At 44.1% G+C, this 17,798-nt stretch overlaps 2 protein-coding genes across 3 annotated transcripts in view; one reads left to right on the forward strand and one right to left on the reverse strand.

Moving 5' to 3' along the window:
- Positions 1-3,105: 3,105 nt before the first annotated feature.
- Positions 3,106-8,109, reverse strand: MRPL44 (mitochondrial ribosomal protein L44). Its single transcript, XM_061148631.1, has 4 exons — positions 7,893-8,109; positions 5,870-6,338; positions 4,785-4,963; positions 3,106-3,959 (listed from the first exon to the last, which is right to left on the reverse strand). The coding sequence occupies exons 1-4, from the start codon at positions 8,069-8,071 to the stop codon at positions 3,788-3,790; spliced, it is 999 nt and encodes a 332-aa protein (XP_061004614.1). The 5' UTR covers positions 8,072-8,109; the 3' UTR covers positions 3,106-3,787.
- A 3,925-nt stretch (positions 8,110-12,034) lies between these two features.
- WDFY1 (WD repeat and FYVE domain containing 1) overlaps positions 12,035-17,798 on the forward strand; it is a 57,818-nt gene continuing 52,054 nt past the window's right edge. The window contains exon 1 of one of the 2 annotated variants that reach the window (XM_061148634.1): positions 12,035-12,248. In XM_061148634.1, the coding sequence (XP_061004617.1) occupies positions 12,112-12,248 (137 nt within the window). In that variant the 5' untranslated portion in view covers positions 12,035-12,111. The remainder of the gene's footprint in view (positions 12,249-17,798) is intronic. The other variant, XM_061148633.1, reaches the window with a different exon arrangement.

The raw sequence follows: 17,798 nt of genomic DNA on the forward strand, positions 1-17,798 counted from the left end.
GGATCTGCTGAAGGGAAGAGAAAAGGTGGGCTTAAAGATGCAGAGGTGTGTGGCATGCTGCCTGACCATGTCCTCAAGGGGCTGCCTGCAGCTGGGGAACGCTGTGAGCTGGACCCCACCCTACCCCCACCCCCATGAGAAGGATGGCCACATCCGGTTTTATTAAGTGTCAAGATGGACAGTGTCCCTTGCCTCTGCCGTGCATTTTCTTCCATCATAAAAAAGAGGAGGAAAGAGTAACAAGAAGGGGCCAAAAAAAGAAAAAAAAAAAAAAAGGTCTTTTCTACATATTATCTATGACAACCCTTAAATGTTAACTCTTTCTGGTCAAGATAAAACGAGGTCCAAACATTGGCTCATTCATCAGAAGTGAATTGCTCATACGTGAAATTCCTAACCTTACATCCTGAGGGGAGAAAAGGTGAGGTCGCAGAAGAGAGCTATAGGAGGTCTAGAAGTTGTATTTCGCTATAATTCTATGTAATCAATCTTTCCCGTTTGGGAAGAAAAGTGCTCCCCCTAATGTTACTTTGCATGCCACTCACACTTCACTGAGAAGTAGGGTTAGAGCACCATCTTGTGGCCCAAATCCCTAACATGCTGAACGCTAAAAAAATAGCCTTGTTTCATTCCTAACTAGGATAATAGTTGGGGGGGGACGGGTATTTGTTTTGCTTAATATTCTTGTTTATCGATTCGATATGTAATATAGAAGTCCCAGTCCATTCCTCTCCCATCCCTACTGGCAACCACAAGTTAGTTCTCTTTATCTGAGTCTGTTTCATAATTACGTTCATTTGTGCCGTATTTTGGATTCCACATATAAGTGATACCATGTTATTTTTTTTCTGATTTACTTCACTTACTATAATGTCTAGTTGCAGGGATAGTTTTTACTAATATTTCACTTCCTTAAAACCACATAAAACACTTTTGAGAATAATATGCCCTATTTTATATATGCATATAATAACAGTATGAACTACAGTAAAAAAGAATGATGCTTAGATAATTGAGTCTATAGACATCAATATTACACTTTTGGGTAAGGAACTTTTTGGGGGCTGAGGAAACTGGAGGATGGAAGTGTCAGAATTTCAAAGTAAATGACTTCATCTTTCTCCGGTACGAAGGTTGAGTCAGTGCTCTCATATCCAATCAACTTCCCACAGTCGTAACAACTGTCTTCTCAACATGGACTAGACATCAGTCAAAAAGGGGTCCTGGAATGGTCACTGAATGCTCTTGAGTACAGTCCTTTAGGCAATACCCTCATACCCACATGCTCCTCTTGCCCACACATCAAACTTCTGTAATACTTACTCTCATATAGCAAATTAAGTAGTCGTTCAAGTTGGTCCCAAGTTTCAAGCTACTTCACATGGAAGTGCGAGAGCATATAAATTGTCTTCTACATTCTAGTTCATGGTATTTTAATTGGTGCTTTTTACAGGTACCGGCTTCTCTGGTGTTTCAGATGGTAAAGAATCTGCCTGCAATGGAGACCCAGGTTCAATCCCTGGGTCAGGAAAATCCCCTCAAGAAGCAATTGGCTACCCACTCCCAGTATTCTTGCCTGGAGAATTCCATGGACAGAGGAGCCTGGCAGGCTACAGTCCACGGGGTCACAAAGTCGGACACGACTGAGCAACTAATGCTACACTAGAAAGTAGTTTTTATGAACTAGAGAGCTAGACTTGTTCCACGTGTAACCCTAAAAGCATTCAAGGATTAGAAGCTTGAAAAACCTAAGGGTGAAGATAATTCCCCTCCAAACTTGTAGATTACAGTCTTGCAAACTGCCCTGAGCAGGAGATATCTATCAGTAGAACTGACAGAGGAGGAAAGGATTATTCAGTTTGCAACTGAGTTCTCCAAAGACTTTTGGAAAAAAAAAGTTCAACTAAAATAAAATTAGAACATTGCTCTAGCACATGCTGGATGAGAAGTGGTTGGAGGATACATACCATCTTTTGCTTCCCAGAAACTTTTTATATAGTATCTCTTTCCTGTGTTGTCAATGAGATGCTTATGTGTCTACTTGTGGATGATACATGTAAGGGTAGCATTTCACTATTGTGTTTGGTCCTCTATCCCTGTGCTGAATTATTAGGAGGTGGAGTTACTCTCAAAAGAAAGGTGAAGAAGTTTACACTTAACCTAACTAATCCAGCCAACTAGGTAATTCTCAAACTCCCCTTCAAAAGCAGTCTCTGTGTTAGCTGTCATAGCTGTAAGTCTTCTTTTTTCACCTTGTTTAGTTGCCAAGTCGTATCCAACCCTTTGTGACCGCTCAAGTCCACTGGACTCCTCCATCCATGGGATTTCCCAGGCAAGAATACTGGAGTGGGTTGCTGTTTCCTTCTCCAGTAAGTCCTCCTAGATGATATTAAGTCCACTTTGAAACTGCTGCCTGAGACTGGTTAGGAGTTTCAAAGACTCTTCCTCTTCCTTTACAAAAAGATCTCATGGCAGAAAGTGTTACCAGTTTAAACATTTTACCTCTTTTCTATTCTCAACTCCCACTTTTCTTGTTAACTTCTGGGGAGTGACTGCTGGCAGACTGAAACTGAAAATTATTACTGTTGCCAAAAAGTTGAAAAGAAATAAAGGGAGTTTGCAGTAGGAGGATTACTGAATTGAACACAAAGGATTAAAGAACCAGAAAGACACACTCTTAAGATGTGTCTTCTACTGAATTAAATGTGTTACAATAAGATATTTAACAGCCATGCTTGGGACATGGTCGCTGTGATTATGGAATACTGCTGCTGCTGCTGCTAAGTCGCTTCAGTCATGTCCGACTCTGTGTGACCCCATAGACGGCAGCCCACCAGGCTCCCCCGTCTCTGGGATTCTCCAGGCAAGAACACTGGAGTGGCTTGCCATTTCCTTCTGCAATGCATGAAAGTGAAAAGTGAAAGTGAAGTCACTCAGTCGTGTCCAACTCTTAGTGACCCCATGGATTGCAGCCTACCAGGCTCCTCGTCCATGGGCTTTTCCAGGCAAGAGTACTGGAGTGGGTTGCCATTGCCTTCTCCCATAGAATACTAAATTGATAAATACATACTTTATTCTTCCATTAGCTTCAATGTTTTAATCTGCTTTTGATTTTCATGTTTTATTTTAAAAGCATAAAATGTACATCCCCGCCATTCATTTTATGGAAATTAAATAGCTATGAAATTAACTTGCATACAGAATTTTAAACCTAGGCTTCTCTTACCATGGACCACAGGCTCTAGGAACACAGGCTCGGTAGTCGCCACCTAAGTTATCGTAAATGCCTAATTGTTATAATCAGCACCTGACATTTCTAAAGGTTAAAAGTTATAACTATTTTAGCTAAAACTGTACTAGAGAGGCAGAGTTCACTAATCTGGGTATATCAAATTAAGCTACAATGAAATACAAGAAGAATAACTTTTTTAATTGGCATTCCAGCAAACTTCATGTAAAACATACATTCAAATTATGATACCTCAAAGTCAGAAGGGAATAAAATATACCTAACTGTACAAGTTAAATACAATAATAAGATCAAGAATTTGAGTTAAAATTTATCAGGAAAATACCAAAAGATCAAAAGATTTTTGACAGAACAAAAATGACTAAAAAGAAACTACAAGAAGTGACCTGATAAATACTTGTTCAATTTTAGGAACTCAGTATGAAGAATAAGACACATTTCTTTACAATTTAAAAAATGTCCAGCTTGGATCATCTTTTGATGTTTGTTCGTCTCGCTATTTTGCTCACAAGTTTCAGGCTGCGCGTCTCTGGCTGGCTAGCTGGCAGCAATGGTCTTTTCTGCTCTCACAGGCTCTTTGGGCCTACAGTAGTCCCAGGGCCGGCGATTCTCAGTGAACCCGTAAAGTTTCCTAAGTGCCACTCGAGCAGCTTCTTCTTCTGCAACCAGTACTGTCTCCCCAGGGCCTTCTGCAATCAGCTTTTTATCACTAGGAAAAAAATGCAACAATAGCCTGAAATTACATGGTGCATCATAAAACAAAGCACACAGATCAGTTTTCCCTGGTCTAATTTTGGCAGCAATATTCACCAAAACTATCAGAAATATTGTGCCTTTTCTTTTCTTTCTATCAGCAGTGTATGAACTCCTGATGAAGGATGCGTTTAAGGTTTGCCAATCTGATAAGAGCATCTCATTTTGCTTTGCACTTCAATTAAAACTAAAGATGAAACATCTTATAACACCATCAATTTTCTCCTTTGCAATGTCTTCCACTGCTTTTATACCTACAAAGTCCTACGTCATATAAAATCAGAAAAATATTTACCTAAATTTTAAAAGTCATTATAAATATTCACACTTTACACTTAACACTTCTATCCACCTGAAATCAACCTGAGGCAGGTCAACTGTTACTAAGAAACCTAAAAGTTCTCAGCATGGGCTAACTTATTTTGATGGACAACGTTCAGTTTCTTTTTCAGTTCTAGGCTCAGTTGAAGGGTTACAAGTGTGGACCGGGGTTAAATCTCTATTACAAGTCAAATTTTTTCTAAAGAAATATTTAGATTAGCAGGATACTCCATGAGATTTCTATAGTGAATGGTTGGTTAACAAAAGCTACTATTAGCAAACCACAGATTATCTACCTTCCCCTAAGGATGACCAGCAGGAAAGGAAGTAGTGACTAGATCACCAAAGGAATGAGGTTTTCAAAAAATCTTTTAATGCAATTCGAGGTTTATTAAAGAATTGTGAAAAGTCAGTTTTTAAGACTTCTGATCAATATTATGAAGATTAAAATTTTACTAACCAGTATAAGCCAACAAAATACAGAGGCAAAGCTGTGGTGCTTCCAGACTGCCTAGTGAGTCTAGATTCAGGAAGTGAAATATTCCTTTTCTTCAGTTCTTGTACCAGTAGCCCCATGGGATTTATTATCTTCCAAATCTCAAAGAGTTCTTTTCCCGTCATTTGAGTAATTAAGAAGTCCTGCATGTAAAAACATAATTTATACATTTAAATTAGTATAAGGAAAATAAGGACCATAATTCAAAGTTCACTTTTAACAGAAATTTAAAATTCAACACGATTAAGAGGTATGAGCTACTATGTACTGCATTGACCAAAAAAGTCCCTTTGGGTTTTCCGTAAGATGTGACAGAATAACCTAAAGAAACTTTTTGGGCAACTCAACATAAAATAAGGAAAGTATAGGGTATGTTGTACAGCAAAGGGAATATGCTCCTCAAGGTTTCTTCCTGGAATGACCTCCTTGGGGCAAATGTCACTTCTGTAAAACTTCCCTAACCCTGCTGGAATTGGCAGTCGCCTCCTCTGAGCTCCCTCTACGCCTTACAGTACTGAGCGCCAAAGAATTGATGTTTTTGAACTGTGGTGTTGGAGAAGACTCTTGAGGGTCCCTTGGATTGCAAGGAGGTCCAACCAGTCCATCCTAAAGGAGACCAGTCCTGGTTGTTCATTAGAAGGACTGAATGCTGAAGCTGAAACTCCAATACTTTGGCCACCTGATGCAAAGAACTGACTCCTTGGAAAAGACTCTGATGATGGGAAAGATTGAAGGCAGGAGGAGAAGGGGATGACAGAGGATGAGATGGCTGGATAGCATCACCAACTCAATGGACACAAGTCTGAGTAAACTCTGGGAGTTGATAATGGACAGGGAGGCCTGGCATGCTGCAGTCCATGGAGTCGCAGAGTCGGACATGACTGAGTGACTGAACTAAACTGATAAAAAACTTTAGGTCTTTCTCAGTTTGGATCAGGAGAAAAATTCACATGTAACCTGTCAAGGTCATAGCACAAAGAAGTAAAGTACAAAAAATTTTTCTTTCTACCTCAAGCATGTTCTAGCATGTGCAACTAACAATCACCTACCCTGATGAAGAGTGCAGTCCTCTCGGGTCCGCTGCTCTGTAGCAAGGCTCCAATTACGGCAAAGAAAGTCTGCAGTAACACAGCTGGGGGGACAGGGAAGTCGGCGCTCAGCGTCAGTTGCTCCACCGCTAAGTTTCTGGCCACATGACACACCACGTCCTCACTGGTGAGATAGTCAACCAGACTTTTAGTGCCTTCCATGGGCAAGTCTGGGAACGCATCCTCAAAAAACTGCGTCAGGCATGTCTGTGAAAAAGATGTCCCTTGTTCAGAGAGTTCTTGATTATCTTTGAGGTTCAGAAGAACAGCTTCCTTCTCTATTCCGAGTTTTTGGCGTTTGGCCTCCTCGCTTTTAATATAGCAGCTATTAACAAATGCAGTTTTGAGAAGATCTAACGAAAAAGTTTCCTGTAACCGAGGGCCAAATGCTTGTATTTCGGCATGGTAATCCCAGTTGGGTTTCTCCGAACTGAAAATGTAAAATAGAAGACAGTAAGACACAGTAAAGAGAACAAGATGTTGCAGTGATGCAAACATTTCTCATTGTGATGCAATTTTCTTTAATCATATAAAGAAAATTTTAAAAGATTGAGCTTCATTTTAATTCCAGAATCTGATTTTCTAAAAATTGAATCTTATGTCAGATGATTACTTGTGGTCCTTTGCTGGATCAATTGTCCCTCTGAGTCAATTGCCACATCAAAGCAGTTCATCAACAGAGACTAAAACCTTATCCTCACTTTTAGGTTCTACTGTTATAACCACAGAACTATGCTTTATACTTACACATGAAATACAAATTATAATTTCATATGTTCAAGTCATAAACACTAAGTACATTATATTTATCTTGTATTTTAAGATTTGAAAGCATTCATTGAAAATTAGCAATAAAATCTAGCATCAATATTTTAAGTAGGTTAAAACTTCACAATCATTCTCAAGAACGACTAAAAGGTCTTTTTAAAACTAAAGACAATAAACCAAAAATAAAATTCTCAAGTAAAAAAGGGCTGCAACACATAAAGATCTGGGTTCTAAGTCATTAAAATATATATAATCTATATAATATATAAAGTTTTAACAACTATAAAAGCCTAAAACGACTAACTTCACTACAACCAAATGTAGATCAAGAAGGAACACTATTTTATTATTTTTAGGAAAAAACTTAATATTCTGTGTTGAAAAAATATAGGACTACGAACATATATATTCCTACCACGTGTATAAACTAGATCGGCTTTTTTGGCGGGGAGGGCAATATTAAAGTAGCTATCAATTTTCATACTAAATTTCCAAAGGAGCAGTAACTTCAAAGCTATTCCGTGTTACATCGGTTGTAATAGCAACAGTAACTCAAAACACGCACCAAACGGAGCCATCAGAGTGAGGTGCATTTATTTGTACGGCCACGACTACACGTCAAAGAAACATTATTAAAAAGATGCAAAACCTCATGTATAGGGGGATCTTTTCTGGAGTTATAGAAAGATCTGAGGGTCTTCCTACCAGACTTTCCACTAGCAGAACAAGATTAATTATGGCAAAAACCTAAAGCCAAACTGTTTGCTTTCCTCTGGACAGCGGACTTGTGATTGTGTACTTTTTTTTTTCTTTCTTACTTGCCCTATAGCGCAATACTGTTGTGTGCTTTCCTCCCTCTTGTTCGGACCCAAGGAATTCTGAGGCCGTAATACAACGCAAGGGCTAAGATACACAAGCCCGGGTAAAGGTTACCCTCCAGCCGGCCTTATTTCTCACAAGTCTCAGTCTACAGGACTCCAAATGGGAGTTCCAAGAGCGTCGGGGGCAGCCACGCGCCCAACTCCTCGGCAGAAATGCATTCCCTTGGCCTCCGCCACGCGTCCACAACCCGCGGGTGTCTTTATCGTACAACTAGGGTCAAGCCAGGAGCAAACGAGCGATGAGCAGCCCTACCCGCCACCCGGTCGAATCCGTGGGGGAGCGCGCCCCGGCTCCACGACCGCCACCCCTAACCTCTTCCCCGGTTGACTCCTACCGGCGCACCGGCGGCGGCGGGCACCGGAGCAGGCGCCACCGCTCTAACTCCTTCTGAAACCGCAAAGCGGCGCGAATTCCCTTCTTCACTCCCCGAACCGGCGGGGCGAGAGTGGGGCCGGACGTTGCCAAGAAGCAACGGGGACCTCGCAGCAGCAACCTCGTCAGGCCTGATGCCATTGCACCGGAGAAAGCAATGAAGGGCGGAAGGAGGAAAGCCGGAGCAGTGTCGCGGTAACACAGTTCCCCCGGAAACCGGGAGACGCGGGAGAGGCGGGGGCTGAGCCAGCGCCCGGTGGGTGGAGGCCAGTTGGGGGTGTTTTAACGGGCATGCGCAAACGTTGGGTTTTGTTTTGTTTTTTTATTTTTTCCCCTCAGTTCAGTCCAGTGGCTCAGTCGTATCTGGCTCTTTGCCGTCCCACCATCTCATCCTCTGCCGTCCCCTTCTCCTCCTGCCTTCGATCTTTTCCAGCATCAGGGTCTTTTCCAATGAGTCGGTTCTTCACATAAGGTGGCCAAAGTATTGAAGCTTCAGTTTCAGCATCAGTCCTTCCAATGAATATTGCTTTCTTACCAAACTATTAATTTATTTTTTTAACTTAATATTAAGTCACCAAAAAAGACTGTCTGAATCCTCAAATTTTGAACTGCCCACAGAACATGTAGATGTTGAAAGAGCACCTCTTGCTGTGATCTCTCTACTTGTTAATGGCATCCCCCATAGTCACCCAAGTTGGACTCCTATGTCTTCAGTTGTTCCTATTTCCACAAATACCCTCTTTTGTCCAGGTGGCAAGTCTTCTTTCAGTTTATTTCCACAGGAGCTATCTGATGGCTAGCCTACTCCTCTCCTAGGTTATTGTAGTCAGCCTCCACTGTAATCAATCTTCTTCCTTCCTTTCTTCCTGGACACATCTCACTCACATTCACCTCCCTGAAAACTGGTTCATAACAACATACAGGGGGTGGTGACCAAAACCATCCCAAAGCATGCTACGACTTAGCTCAAGAATCTTCAGTGTTAGGATCTGGCAAAGATTCTCCTTGACCAAACTTCAGTCTGGCTTCTGTAAGCCCTCTTCTCAACAAGGCTTCCACCTCAGGCTCTAGTCTGTCCCCTTGACAGGCCTGCATCACAGTTTCAACAAGAAAGTTAAGTCAGTTTAGAGAGGCTCCCCTCACCCGATGTCTGACAATCCTTGATATCTTATCAAATTCATAAACCTTACTATCCTCCAGTTATGTCTGATCACCCTGGCCTGCCTTTTGTATGAATTCTGTCAACTTAGTTGAGGCAGAATCCCATAGTACGTCTGATGTTTCCTCCTAGTACTTTTCCAGCCACTGACCTCTACCCTACTCCTTGGCTTTAAATCCCCACTTCAGTTCAGTTTAGCCTCTCAGTTGTATCCAGCTCTTTGCGACCCCTTGGACTGAAGCACACCAGGTTTCCCCGTCCATCACCAACTCCTGGAGATTGCTCAAAGTCATGTCCATCCAGTCGGTGATGCCATCCAGCCATCTCATCCTCTCTTGTCCCCTTCTCCTCCCGCCTTCAATCTTTCTCAGCATCAGGGTCTTTTCCAATGAGTCATTTCTTCACATCAGGTGGCCAAAGTACTGGAGTTTCAGCTTCAGCGTCAGTCCTTCCAATATGTATTCAGGACTGATTTCCTTTAGGATGGACTGGTTGGATCTCCTTGCAGTCCAAGGGACTTTCAAGAGTCTTCTCCAATACTACAGTTCAAAAATCACCACTTGTCCATGTTGTGTTGGAAACTGAGCCCAGTTCTCTGCTGGGGTCTCTTTTCCCCTGTTTTTAGGGGAATAGTTCCTAAAAAGTTCCTAAATAGAATGTTATTAACCTGTCCAGCTCTCATTTTTCTTTGATCGGTCATACAACTCAGTTCAGATCTCTTAGCTTAACCAATCAAGAGGAATAATCTGAATGGTTCATTCCCGTTTGTAAAAGGGTTCCCAATGGGCAGGGAGAGAAGAAAAGAGGGATTTGACACACATGGCAAAACATGCTGATGTATTTCTGGGTGAAGCAAGTTCTCGCAGAAGAGGTGAGAGGGGATTGTGATCGGGCTTTGTGTTACACTACATGTGAAATACTGAAAATTCATGGAATATCATTCAAATAAATTGAAGAAAGCACAAGGAACTGTTATTTTTGCAGTATTTCATTAACTGAGAGAAATACTGTAATAAATGATCTACTAATATAGTTGGAGAGAGGATTATTAAAGAAAATGGGGGGCCACAGTTTTTTGCTTATAGAAAAGTGCTCTAGTCACTGACCTTTCCTGAGTTCCAAAGGGTAGTTACTAATTAGGGGACTGAGGGAACACAGAAACAAAGGAAAAGCAGCCAGCAAGAAAAGTAATAATAGCTTAAACAACAGTTCAGCGATAACACGCTCCTCCTCAAGGGAGAGTCTAGCAATCTGATACATATCTTTGAGTTGTTTGGCAGAAACTAACACCCCCCCCCCCACCCAGGTGGAGAATGGTGACTATACGCTGACCAAAAGCATGCGTACCCTAGACCAGTCAGAACCAGAAGGTTGACGATTAAGATTTCTAAACATAACCCATCACCACCAAGCAACCAGAAGAAAGTCATGAGTCGCAACCCTTACCCAAATGTTGCCTTTAAAACCTTCCCTGAAAGCCATTCTGGGAGTTGGCTCTTTTGAGCATGAGCTGCCTGTTCTCCTTCTCTTACTCAGTTGCTTGGTCATTTTTTTTTTCTTTCTTTTACGACCCCACATACTGTAGCCCACCAGGCTCCTCTGTCCATGGAATTCTCCAGGCAAGAATACTGGAGTGGGTAGCCATTCCCTTTTTGAGGGGAATCTTCTCTACCCAGAGATCAAACCTGGGTCTCCTGTGTTGCAGAGAGATTCTTTTCTGTTTGAGCCATCAGGGAAGCCACCCTGCAAATAAATACTGACTTTCCTTCACTACAGTGTGGTGTCAGTAGCTTTGCTGTGCTTTGGGCTAACAGATCCAAATTCAGTTCAGCAACATTTATGCGCACATTTATGCTCCACAGATACTAGCTGTGAGCATCCAACCAGCTCCCAGCAACACCCAGGTCTGGCTGACAGTACCAGGCCAACTCCTAGAAGTCAAGGGCTGCTTTTCTCTTTCTCATAGCTTTGTGACCTTAAACAAGTGATTCGACTTCTCCATGGTTCAGTTTTCTCATTTCCAAAGTGAGACTGCGAGCGCACTTACCTCTTCACCTCTTAAATTGTTATCTGGATGAAGATAACCCATGTCAAAAAGTTATGGTTTTCCAGTAGTCATGTATGGATGTGAGAGTTGGACTATAAAGAAAGCTGAGGCCAAAAAATTAATGCTTTTAAACTGTGGTATTGGAGGAGACTCTTGAGAGTCCCTTGAACTGCAAGATCAAACCAGTCAATCCTAAACGAAATCAGTCCTGACTATTCATTGGAAAGACTGATGCTGAAGTTGAAGCTCCAATACTTTGGCCACCTGATGCGAAGAGCTGCCTCGTTGGAAAAGACCCTGATGTTGGGAAAGACTGAAGGCAAGAGGAGAAGGGGACGACAGAAGATGAGATGGTTGGATGGCATCACCGACTCAATGGACATGAGTTTGAGCAATCTCCGGGAGTTGGTGATGGACAGGGAAGGCTGGCGGTTCTGCAGTCCATGGGGTCGCAAAGAGTCATACACGACTGAGTGACTGAACTGACTGAACTCAATAAAGATTTTAGGATCGTGCTTGGTATACAGTCACCACTCAGTGAGTGCCTTTCAAAGATTCTAAATTGCATTCTTTTTTGCACTTTAACATGTCTGGAATGGAAGTGTGGTCCAAACAAAGGCTTCTTAGAATGGATACAGTATAGTATTGTTATTTTCGATAGGTTCTAGTTTAAGGGACAATTCCTTTTCACCGCCAACTGCTCAAACCATTCCTGGACCCATGAGTTTCCTTTTCGAACTTTGTAACCTCCCCCACTTCTCAGGCGAGCCCCTTTACAGGCCTCTCTCCTGGCCGCGTAATTTTTAGCTGCGCGGCTTCCTCAGCCAATACGGTAGACGGCGGAAGCACTCAGGAGCATACGGCGGCGCGGCACCCACGCGGCCGAGGGAGCCGGAGCGAAACCCAACTGGTCCCCGCCCGCCCGCAGTCAGCTGATGGGCCGCCCGTCGCGGAGACCGCCGCCGCCGCTCGAACATGGCGGCCGAGATCCACTCCAGGCCGCAGAGCAGCCGCCCGGTGCTGCTGAGCAAGATCGAGGGGCACCAGGACACCGTCACGGCCGCGCTGCTCATCCCCAAGGAGGACGGAGTGATCACGGCCAGCGAAGACAGGTAGGGCCGGCGGCTGGTGCGCGGCGGGGCCGAGGCGCGACGAGGGCGGCCCGGATTCCACCGGCGCCCGGGTGTGGGGGCCGTGGGGGTCGCCGGCCTCGGCCCTCTCCGCGTGGGGGCGTCTACGGCCCCCGGGTCTCGCGGCCCGTCGCCCCCCGCCAGCCCGTTTGGGGTCGCCGGGACCCCCTCCCTCGAGTTCCCGCCCGTGGGGTTCCTGTAGTCTCGTCCCGCCGCCGCGCTTCTCTGGTCCCAGACCCTGGTCCGTGCTTCGCACTTCCCGGTCCGGGACACCTGTCCCAACCCCCAGCCACTGCGCTCCCCCAGCCCGAGACCCTCATCCCCGCTACGCCCCTCTGGTCCGAGACCCCCCATGGTATGCCCTTCGAGCCCGGGACCCCCGCTTCCTTCAACTCTCCTTTGCCCAGAGCTGGAAGCGTCCCCTCCGCGGTCCTTTCCAGGCCGCCTTCTCTGGGAGCCAGGACTGGCCTCCGGTTCCCGCGGGACCGGGTGCCAAGGATCCCCTTCTTGCAACAAATCTCCCGGGGCTTCAGCACACTTCTGCCCTATGCTGGGGTTTACACCTCTCTTCGGGCGCTCACCAGGTCTCTAGATCAGTTATTTTTCCACAGCTGTTAGAACCACCTGAATTGTTATTTACAAAACAATGTGTTCCCCCCCCCCCCAAAAGTGACTCACTTAAAGACTCTAAGAATAATAAAAATGCTGTTATTTTTAAAGAAATTTGATATTTCCACTGTTAATGGAAAACCAGTTATCCCTTGCCATAAAAAATTGATGGCTAAAACGTTCATCTCTGTGCACCTAAAGTCAGCTCTGTCTTGTTAACGGGGCGTCTTGCCTATCATACTTTGGGAAACACTGATCCGATGCGATTTTCTCATTCTCCCCAAGAGGCAACTGAGGTTCGTGGAGAGGCACAGAAATGCACCCCAAGATTCCCCAGTCCAGCTCTCTGGTCTTTCCAGGGTTTTGTGATTGGATGGGAGAGAGATTGTTTGTGTTGTAACTTTCGCGTTTTGTAAACCCTTGAAAGTTTCAAAGGTTAGTGGTTTTACTGTGGGAATTTGGAGGAAATGACTGATGTTTTTGAGAGAAACTGTTTGCTTGCTGCAGTGAGTGTTCTTAAACGGTGATCCTGCAAAAGTGGAAAGTCTTTCTGGAAGAAGGAAGGTTCTGCTGTTTTGTTAAAGTGGGAGGCACAGAACAGCCTTTTGTCGTCTAGTTTTTGTAGTCGGTAGTTTTGAGGGCCTGCTCCCACTGAGAAGAGGAAACCTGAAACCCCCGGCGCCTATTTGACCTTCGTATTTTGCTTTTGAGTGAGTTTGTTGTGAGCAGGCAATTTAGGAGTAACTAACCGCAAACGAGGTGGAGAGTGATTGGTTAAACCTGGATGTGGGTGTGTCACCGGGAAGGAGCAGGAGACTGGGTACCTGAGCCACAGGGAGAAATTGTTCAGTTGCTAAGTCTCCTGTCCTCTCAGGAAGAGGGGACTGTTTGAAAAAAAGACAAAGGACAGAATAATGATATTTGCATGATATGAACACAGATGGAGACATCACTTTATACAAGTTAGCTGTCTTTGTTCAGTAAAATATTTTAGTCATGACTCACGTGTGTTGGGTAAATTGCTGAGTATTTGTGATTACTGGCCAGGAGCAGTGTTGATCAATGTTTTATGGAAAGTGATTACTTAACTGCTCTGGGACTGAAGTGTTCCGGGAGACACTTTCATGGAGGCACAGCAGGGTCCTGGCAGACGACTGGACCGGGTGGGGGTTGGGGCCTCGGGTTTCTAATTTGTGTTTCAGGCCCATGGAACTTCCTGGGAGGCAGGACACTCTTTGTAGCAGGTTCTACACTTTATGAGATTTATGAAAGCACATGGCTATGAGGTTTTTGTTGTTGGATGTGGTGGTTTGTTTTTACATTGTCATAAGTCTGTGTCATATTCTTCAATCGTTTGTTTATTCACTCATTTATAGATTCAGAAACAATCTCCTTATTGAGTGCCAGGCCCTAGACAGAACAAGGAGCAAAAGTCATAGCACTTGCCCTTATGTAACTTCTGATTCATTATTTTATGGTCTCCAACCTGATAGAACCAGCCAGGGAATAGAACACTGACCACCATTTATCATCAAACAAGCATTTATTGGGCACTTACTGTGTGCCAGGCCCATCTTAGATCTGTGGGTAGAAAACACGGACGCTGAAATTGCTGTTCGCAAAGGGCTGGATGGTGTGGTGAAGAGATGGCCTGTGCTCTCCACTCCCTGGGTGCTGGGGAGACAGAAGGGAAGGAGGGTCCTTGGGTGAGCGCTGGGTTTCAAGAAAAGCCTCCTGGAGGAGATATCACTGGTGAAAGGAGTGGTCTCTGTGACCCTGGTCCAGGCAAAGGGAAAGGACAGGAGGGAATCGCAGGCAGTACAGAACCATCTATTGCTAGATGCCCAGAGCAGAAAGTGTACTGAGAGCTGGAAGGCCCAGTGTCCCGTTATAGAAGGATCTTCCTTGTGTGCCACTGTTGAGATTTGGACTTCAGTTTGCGAGCAGTGGGGGACCATCAAAGAGTTTAGAGCAAGCAAAGACACCATCAGAATGTGTACTTCAAATCTTTCTTTTTTTCAAAATATTTATTCGTTTACTTGGCACGAGGGGGGTCTTAGGTGGATCATGTGTGTGCTTGATCACTCTGTCGTGTCTGACTCTTTGTGACCTCATGGGCTGTAGCCCGCCTGGCCCCTTTGTGCCTGGGATTGTCCAGGTAAGAATATTGGACAGGGTTGCCATTTCCTCCTCCAGGGAATCTTCGCGACCTAGGGATCTAACCTGCATCTCTTGCTTCTCCTGCATTGGCAGGCAGATTCTTTACCACTGCACCACCTGGAAGACCCCTGTAGCATGTGAGTTCTTTTTAGTTGTGGCATGTGGGATCTAGCTCCCTGACCGGGGATCCAACCCAGGACCTCTGTATTGGGAGTGTGGACCATCAGGGAAGTCCCCCAGAATTTGTGCTTTAAAAATAGCAATAGTTAACCTTTTATTTTTTTAAATATTTATTTATTTGGGTGAGTTAGGTCTTTGTTGCAGCATGTGGGATCTAGTTTCCTGACCAGGGATCAAACCCGGGTCTCCTGCACTGGGAGTGCAGAGTCTTAGCCACTGGACCACCAGGGAAGTCCCAATAGTTAACCTTTTAAAAGTCCCCTCCCTCTTTCAGTACAGAATTGGACCAATGTATGTAACTGCATCCAGTCCTCACATCTGCCTGTGAGATGGGTTGAGTCACTTTCTCTTATCAACAGTTCCAAAATTGAAGGTATTGTAAAAGTCAGAGGTGTTTTTGTGAGTTAGGCCTGAAAACTCATGGTGCTAAAACTTGACCTCCGTAGATGAGAGTATTTGTAATCTTTATTTATCCCATGTGGCATGAGTATTCATTTGTTTTACTGCAGAGATATCAATGCATTTTATTGCGGGTCCCACAGGGACTTTTATGGAACATAGTGTAGGTGTAATGGGCATTTGGCCATTTAGAAAACTGGGGCGCAAGGGGCACTGAAGTAACTATTAATGCCCAAGGTCACATTGCCAGTAAATGACGGGAGTGAGATTTGAACCCAGGTCTGACTCTGAGGCCCTGGTTCTTTCTGCCGTGTGCCTGGCCCTGCACGTTTGGAGACGCTGAGTTGAGGCAGTTGTCAGTGGTTGACTACTCCAGCAGCAAGTGTAAAATGCTAGGATTCTGCCTTTTGCCCTTCCCCCTGTCCTCTGGGGGGAGGGGAACGTTAGGCAATATCTGGAGATATTTTGGTTGTCATAACTGGGGGAGGGCACTCCTGGAATCTAGTGGGTAGAGGATGTTGAACAGCCCGTAACACTCAGGACAGTCCCTCATGGAAAGGATTGTCCAGCCCCAAATGTCATTAATGCCGAGTTGGAGAAACCCTTGTCTAGGCTTAATGTACTTGTTTGTCTGATTTGTCTGGACAGTGGTTCTCAAAGCTTGCATGTGCATCAGTGTCACCTGGAGAGGGATCTTGTTAAAGCACAAAGATCCTGGTTCAGTAAGTCTGGGGCTGGGCCCCAGAGTTTCCCTTTCTGTCAAGTTCCCAGTGATGTCCACGCTGATGCTGCTGGTCACACTTGGAGGTCCATTGCTTTATGCAAAAGGAGAATTATTCATCGTGCTTGTCTGTGGAGAGGCACTGGGAAAGAACATTGTTTATACCTTATCCTCTTTTTTTTTTTTTTTTTGGTCAGTTTATGGAATGTATTTGCCTGGAGCCATTTACATATACCCATCTATTTCCTAGTAAAACCAAACTACATCTGATAGTGCTAAATACAGAGAATTCCCCCAAGCAGTAATAAACTAATATGGGGGATTCAGCTTAATTCCATGGGACCTGGAGTCGCTGCTAATGGTTCAGGCAGCAAGTTTAGGGGTCTGATAGGAAACCTTCAGGGATTACTGTGCCCTGAAGGGTTGACAGAGAATGGTGCTGCTCTTTCACATGCATTCATTTGTATTTTGTTGAGGCTTCCCAGGTGGCTCAGTGATAAAAGAATCTGCCTGCCAGTGCAGGAGATGTGGGTTCAATCCCTGCATCAGGAAGATCCCTTGAGGAGGAAATCGCAACCCACTCTAGTATTTATTGCCTGGGAAATCCCATGGACAGAGGAGCTTGGCGAGCTGCAGTCTATGGGGTCTCAGAGTTGGACGCATCTGAACGACTAAGCACGCACACACAGATTCCTTTGTTTAAGCTTTGTTCTTCATGAAACCTTAGTATTTTTAAATTTTAGTTTTCAGTTGCACGTTGGAACTAGAATATCTGAGCATGCAGCGTAGAAAATTGATGCACTGGTAAAGTAAAAAAATGATATTCTGGAGTCAGTGGAGTATGACTGTCTTTCTAGTCAGGAAACTGTAAAAATAAAAGTAATAACCTCAGTATATCGTTTCAGAATTTAACTGCAGCAGTCATTTTCCTGGTCGGAGAAACAAAATGAGACTGTACTTTCAGGACAGAACTGAAACGTGAGGCAACAGGAAATGATTCCCCAGACACGTTTGCTTTCTGAACTTCTTTGCTTTGAGTTGCACCAAAAATTTAGACAGTTGGTTGAAAAGGATGGATAGCATTTTTTTAAAGGTAAAATCTTACTAAAAGTCTTACCAGTAAGTTCAGGCTGGGGGCTAGCTATCTTCATTTTTGAAAAATAGAGTTTGGAGAGATGCCTGCTGATACTACTGTTTCAGGGACCTAAAGGTCAAGGTTGATTTCTGCAAGAAATTGTTTTGTTTGGCCTAAGTCAAACAAAGAGAGATTGCGTATATTTTAGGATATTGCACTTAAGCTGGTAAGCAATAGAGATCACAGAAGACCAACTTTTAAAATATTTTTGGTAGCATCTTCCCCCCCCCCCCATTACATTAGCTGTTTATTATTTTTTTTTTGTTTCCTTTTAGACATTTGTAAGCATATTAAGATGGTTTGAAGGAAAACTGTATATTTAGTAGCT

Source organism: Dama dama, chromosome 8 (assembly GCF_033118175.1).
Source record: "Dama dama isolate Ldn47 chromosome 8, ASM3311817v1, whole genome shotgun sequence".
In the NCBI taxonomy this organism is placed as follows: Eukaryota; Metazoa; Chordata; class Mammalia; order Artiodactyla; family Cervidae; genus Dama; species Dama dama.